The sequence below is a fragment of the Natator depressus genome, chromosome 1 (assembly GCF_965152275.1).
Source record: "Natator depressus isolate rNatDep1 chromosome 1, rNatDep2.hap1, whole genome shotgun sequence".
Taxonomy (NCBI): domain Eukaryota; kingdom Metazoa; phylum Chordata; order Testudines; family Cheloniidae; genus Natator; species Natator depressus.
The window spans coordinates 224,210,985-224,217,906 of record NC_134234.1 but is presented as its reverse complement, the minus strand read 5'-3'; the positions used below and the strand labels follow the sequence as shown (position 1 = coordinate 224,217,906).

Below are 6,922 nucleotides of genomic sequence, written 5' to 3'. Positions count from 1 at the left end.
TCTCATGTAGAATAGCCAGGGATCTTGTGAGCATGGACATTGATGATGGGAACTACAAGCTGACCACAGTCGTAGGCTACCAGGTGGGGGTAGAAGTCTGTGAAAAAGCTACAGGCTCCTTCTGCAATCGAGTCCTTCAGCCATCGTCGATTTACAGGTACTGTATGAACCAACTGAAACGAAAGTGCATTCAGTATGGCTAAAATATTAGCCTTTGATAAGTCAGTGCTCTTACACAAGGTGATGCTGGCAACGTGAAAGCATGAGAGGGTTTCCTTTCTCTAGCAAATATAAAAAGGGTTAAATATTTGTTTTTGTTTTTTTAAAATGTGCTAGGCTGAGAGTTGTTTAAGAGTTGTTTCCTGCCCTGTGTAGTTCAGTCATTTCAGCTATAATTCAGGAGAGGTGAATTCCCAAAAATGCAACTTCCTTACTTCTGATTCATGGTCCCTAGTGTTTAATACATTTTGTTTAGACACCCAATGAAACCAAACACAATGGTTTTAGAGATGAACCTGTCAGGCTCCACAACCACCTTAGGACTGAGATATTCTGGGGAAGGCAACATGAGGCCTCTCTTAAAAAACATACATATGCATTCAGAAATGGGCTCTTATGTACACAGGACAAATTCTCTCCTCTGGTTCCAGCCCCTTTGCAAAGTATCCAGAATCTGGCCAGAGCTGCTGGGTTGAGACTAGAGCTGGTTAGGAATTTGCTGACAAAATAGTTTTTTCATTGAAAACTGCTGACTTGTCAAAACTGAAACTTTTCGTGGGAAAGGATCAGTTTTGACAAATTTCTGAACTTGAAAAAATGTTGAAAAAAGTTTTGAAATTGTTAGAACGTCCTTTTTTGACATTTTTCTAAGCAAAAAATTGTCAGTTTTCTGGTTTGAAACCACATTTTGTTTCTAAATTTAAGCTAATCATAGTACATTTTAAAATATTAAAAAGGTCAAAATCAAAAAGAAACATTTCAAAATGATTGAAACAAAACATTCGGATTGCCCCAAATCTCCCCACCCGATATCCAGTTTGCAAAAATTTTGAGATTTTGAGTAAAGCTGGCAGACCTGGCTCCCATGCCAACCAACCCCCACTACAGACTAGAAGGTGTGCTGGGAAATTGAAAGGGCTCTTCCAATTCACAGCTGGGTATGGTTCCTTACAGCTTGTCTACACATTGCAACAGTGCACGCTAGAGGGGTGTGATTTCTAAAGTGCACCAAGGCGTTGTGCACTAATTGGCCCATGTAGACTTTGCTGGGGTTAACTAAGTTCACTTGTACACGTTACTTGAGTGCTGTTTGAAACAGATCTACGATAATGTGCACTGAGGAGCATTTAGTGCACATCAGCATGGTCTACACAGGCCAGTTAGTGCACAACACATTGTTGCACTTTAGAAATCACACCCCTCTAGTTCACATTGCCACACTCTATAGATAAGCCTTAGAGTTCATAGCCAACTGTTACAAATTACATCAGCCCCATACCTATTCTAACTTATGCTGAGGCTAGGGCAGCTAAGGCTATTTCTACTATAAGGTACGCAGTGTAGCCACTCTTTGATGGTAGGAGAAAGCTCTCCTGCTGACAAAATAAAACCACGCCCAATGAGGGGCAGTAACTATGTCAGCGAGAGAGCATCTCCCGCCAACAAAGTGCTGTCCATACTGGCGTTTTTCTCGGTAAAACTTTTGTCGGTCAGAGGTGTGTTTTTTCACACCCCTGACTGACAAAAGTTTGACGGACAAAAGCCTTAAGAATCGAGCAGGCAGAATCCCATTTTGCAAGCACATATGGGCATCTGAGTGTACAATGCCAGCTTGTGAAGATGCAATGGATGCATGCACTGTTTTTCTATTTTTTCTCATTACACCTTCTGAAAATCAAAATGCTCTATCTAATGTAATGCATTATCTTTAGAAAGCTTCCTTATTACCAGATACCATAAGCGATAGTTCATAACTGTAAACTCAGACAAAAAGAAAAGTTATAGGTAGAGAACAAGGGTCTGATCTAAAGCTTACCAAGTTCAAAGGAAGTCTTTCCAGTGATTTCAATGGGCTTTGAATCAGGCCCGTAAAGTGACTCAGAGAGATTAAAGAAAGAATTCCATTTACATGGATGAATTAAGAATGAAATGTGGAGATAGAAGAGTATGGGTGGATATGAAGTCAAAGAGGAAGGGAGGAACAAATCCATGCAGAGTTTTGAAAAATGAGGATAGTTTCTTAGGTGAGTAAGAAACAGTGACAGACCCAAACCAAAACACTAAGTCCAAAACCCCTCCCGCCAAATACGGGTGAGCTTTAGAGCTGAATGCCAACTCACCATTTTGGACATGGGTCCATCTTAGTAAGGAACCATTTCAAGTAATGGTGGGATGGGAGTCAGAAGGTCCTTCTTTACGAACACAGAACAGGCTGTGACAGCAACTTTCCATCATAAAAAAATGTTTGCTATTGTTTATGGTGGACAATATTAACCTAGGTTAAAAACAATCCAGAGCTAAAAACTGAACTAGACATACAGTGGCATTTTGTATGATCCTGCTAAGGAGAATGTTTAATGTTTATTTTTTTCCATGTTTATTTAAGGGTGAATTTCTTTATTCTGGATGAAAATGCTGTAATCAGAGCTCACACAGGCTGGTCAGATGCCATACAAACAAACAATGGTGAGTCTCTAACGTAGTGAAAAAGTCACTTCAGTTATTCTCCTTAAGCTCCTGTCATTCGGAGTCATAAAATCACCCTGTTACAGGATAATAAGCTGTTCTGCTAAAGGTATTTTAATACTAGCCTTTCTCTATCCAGTTCATAGAACTGTGCAGAAACTTGGGACTAGATTATCATTTATACCAGACGTATTTTATATCCACTTTGCAGTTAATCAGTTAATTTACACAGGTGTAAAGGGCTACAAAAAGGTGGAAGGCACGCGAGAAGCAGGCGCCGGGTTTCATTTAGCCTGATTCATCACTACAATATAGGGGTTAAATAATACTAATAACAAATAATTAATCTGTTTGAGATTTCAAAATAAGTAAACAACTTCCTACACTAGGTTAGACATCTAATGCCTTGTCTTCACACAAAGTTGTATGGATTTAACTAATCTGGTATAAAATTGATTTAGTTAAACCAGTGCAAAAGCTCAGCTTGGACACTCTTAAATTTATTTATACCTGACTTATATTGAATTAGCATAAATGGATTCCTTGCTGAATTAAGCTGAATTGACATGAGCCATTTTAAAATTTATTTGAGAGATTCCACCTGGAGACTGCACCAGTTTAATTATGGATCTTAAAAAACCAGATGTTTAGGATATGACTACACTGAAATCAGAGGTGAAATTGCAGCATGCGCTGGCATATCTGTGCTAGCTTAGATGTGGCTAGTACGGCCAAAAATAGCACTGAAGATGTGGCAGCATGGCAGTGCAGGCATACCAGGTACTCTGGGCACATACTTGCATTGCTAGCCTTTGCTGAACTCTGTGCCTTCACCTCTTCACTGCTACCTTTAGCTGCACTACCTAGATTAAAGCTAATGTCAGTATGTCAGACTGTCCTGCAATCACATCTCTGATTGCAGTGTACATATACCTTTAGACAAACTGCTAGTTCGTGCGTAAACAAGGCCTGAATATCTGAATGCAACTAAAAACCACATGCTTAGATGTCTAAATAGTAGGGCTGTCAAACGATTAAAAAAATAATTGCAATTAATTGTGAGATTTAAAAAAAGTCGTGATTAATCACAGTTTTAATCGCACTGTTAAACGATAACAGAATACCAATTTAAATTTAGTATAAATATTTTTGGATGTTTTCCAACATTTTCAAATATACTGATTTCAATTACAACACAATACAAAGTGTACAGTGCTCACTTTATATTATTTTTGATTACATATCTTTGCACTGTAAAAAAGATAAAAGAAATAGAATTTTTCAATTCACCTCATACAAGTACCATAGTGCAATCTCTTTGTCGTGAAATTTCAACTTTCAAATGTAGAATTTTTTTTTTACGTAACTGCATTCAAAAACAAAACAATGTAAAACTTTAGAGCCTACAAATCAAAGCATGAAGGATCATATGAATGTTTAGCATATCTGGCATGTAAATATCTTGCAACACTGGCTACAACAGTGCCATGCAAATACCTGTTCTCACTTTCAGGTGATGTAAATAAGAAGCAGGCAGCATTATCTCCCGTAAATGTAAACAAACATGTTTGTCTTAGTGATTGGCTGAACAAGAAGTAGGACTGAGGGGACTTGTAGGCTCTAAAGTTTTACATTATTTTGTTAACTGCGATGACAGTTCTACTAAATAGTACTACTTACACCCTCACACCATGGTGCAAAAGGGAAACATGGGTTTGAAAATCTACCCCAATGGCTTTAACTCCCTAAATATTTTGTCTTTTTACATTTTAGTGACAAGCTTCACGGCATATGATGGATCATTCTTAGGGCGGGCCGGAGGAATGATAGTGATCACGGTACTGCTTTCTGTTGGTATGTTTGTGCTCGTGGTTGGCTTAATTGTAGCAGCAGCTCTTGGAGGAAAAAAATCATAAATCGGGCAAGCCAAGATTGCCTTCCAGAACAAAAATGACTACCGATCTGAATGAACTGCTTTCCAGGAATCAAGAATATCTACAATAATGAGTGCTGTATTAAAAAGTGAATATGTAGAATTAGAAAGGGAATATGAAGAATTAGAAACAGTATAAATCAGAATTGAAGATGTATAATGTATCAGATGAAAACTGTATATAGCCTGATTTACAGTGTGACAATTTTTACATCAAGTGCTATCATCAGAGTTGGGCCCAAACCAAACAACCCTGATGTTTGGTTCCAAGTTGGCTTGGGCCTTTCTCTAGCTAAGGTACTTTGGTGCCATAAACAAAAATCCATCGTCATTAACCCGAGACATGTAGCTAGGGAGTTGTATATCACATGTGTCACAGTGCACGACTTTTAATTCTAGCAGCAACATTTCTGAGGGTGCTTGGGCAGGCTTCATATTTCAGTGTCTTAACACATCTGCTGTGTTAGTGGTTGTATGGTGTACAATGGTTGATTATGGGTGCACTGAGGGCTATGGCTCGTTGTGTGTAGTGAATTTCTCTTTACACCCATGTATCAGAGGCCACCATCTTTGAGTCTGATATTTCACGTTGGCTGGACATGATATATGGTGCATTGTGATAACTGGCATAGGAGTTGATTTTATATACCTGATCCTTAGAGATGTTGAGCAGCTATAACTTCCATGAACCCAAATCCACAAGCATCTCATTGACATCAATGAGAGCTGCAGGTCCCTGGTGTCATGACCCATAGGGCTCAAACCCAGGTTTTCAAAGGCCATAGGAACAACCACACTCCAACCCGCCACCTGGCAGTCTGCTGCCAATGGCTTACCTGGGACCCATGAAGCCCAGCCCCAGGGTTAGGCTCTGCCCTGAGGTCCATTTGGCAGAGCCCCGAAGCAGCTGATTGGCCCACTGGCCCTACTTAGGACTGCAGCAGGAACAGTAAGTTGTCTGAACACCTGGGCTCCACTCTGCTTGGGACTGTGTGCCTTGTGGCTCCATGTCCTTGATTTCTTGGCATCTGACTTGTGGTTCTGGAACTCCAGTTTGTTTCCTGCCTCTGACCTCCTTGGTATCCTGACCCATCTTGACTCTGGTTCCTGACTTGTGGTTCTGATCCCCAGTTTGTCTTCTGCTTCTGACCTTCTAGTATCCTGACCCAGCTGACTCTTGCTCCAACTTCTAGGTTTGACCTGGTTGTGACATCCAGTACCTCTCAGCATCAAGCCCTACCATGGTATTGTAATTGTCCTGATGAGTTTGCATATTGATCCATAGTAACGGTTATTCTCCTGAAGGGTCTGTGCCCAGGGCCACTCTGAAAATTTTCACTTATGCTAACCACTAAAACTGAGCTGAAAGAGCTTTTATTGCTTTGAGCTGAAAGGCCTCATCTCAGCTGTCAGAATTTACTTTGATGTTTTGGCAACTGCACTCAGACCTCTGAAGTGGTCCAGCTGCTAGCCCTCGGAGGTGTAAGTATTTTCAATTAGTATTTTCAGTATAAATAATAATACCAATAACCAAATTAAATTCTTTAGGTTTGAGGCTCTGGGGTGGTTACAGATAAATTTAGTTTAGTCAAAGACTGTGAATGACACCATGAGTGATAGAATTAAAGACTTCATTTAAAATAGAAATTGAAAATAGAATAGATGGTTAAAGCAAACAGGAATTATGATATAACCATACACTGCATTTTTATACTCACATTCCAAAATGAAATGGTGCACCAGGGGTGACCATTCCCTGAATGAGAAGAATGGGTAAATAATCCTTTTACTAATAGTACCTTGATAATGAATGAGCATGCTAATCTAAAATTAATGTGTTATCCTTTTTAAAATAATTTACAATAACACCCTTGATTAATTAGCATTAAGCCTATCTTTTACCATATCTATATTTCCGCTATATTGGCTATTTAATATTAAACATTATCTTTAACAACGGCGTAAATGCCATTCCAATAACTGTCAGTATAGATAGCATCCTTCCAAAACAATTACATTACATCCAAAACTCTTGTTAGAGCCAAACACATTTACAACATGGCCTGGGGTTATGTCCTAAGTTATCTCTAACTTGGCTATGAGTTGTCTTTCTTCACTTCACCCACAATTTACCACACCCTCGCTATTGACAAGCCTAAACTTTGGCCCCAAAATGTATTCTCCACTTACATTTTTAGCACATTTCAATTATATTTTATGTAATATAAACAAACATCACTTTTATAGGCTACAGAGGACAGGTTCCCAATCATCGTCATGTGGCAAAAGGAAAAAAATACTGGA

General features: G+C 39.2%; 1 protein-coding gene across 1 annotated transcript in view; it reads left to right on the top strand.

Annotated features, from left to right (window-relative positions):
• The window catches only part of LOC141985187 (uncharacterized), a 12,232-nt gene extending 7,631 nt beyond the window's left edge, over positions 1-4,601 (top strand). Inside the window, exons 3-5 of the mRNA XM_074949087.1 lie at positions 1-157; positions 2,606-2,685; positions 4,459-4,601. The exon at positions 1-157 is cut by the window's left edge and continues 81 nt beyond it. Of these exons, the coding sequence (XP_074805188.1) occupies positions 1-157; positions 2,606-2,685; positions 4,459-4,601 (380 nt within the window). The remainder of the gene's footprint in view (positions 158-2,605; positions 2,686-4,458) is intronic.
• The last annotated feature ends 2,321 nt before the right edge of the window (positions 4,602-6,922 follow it).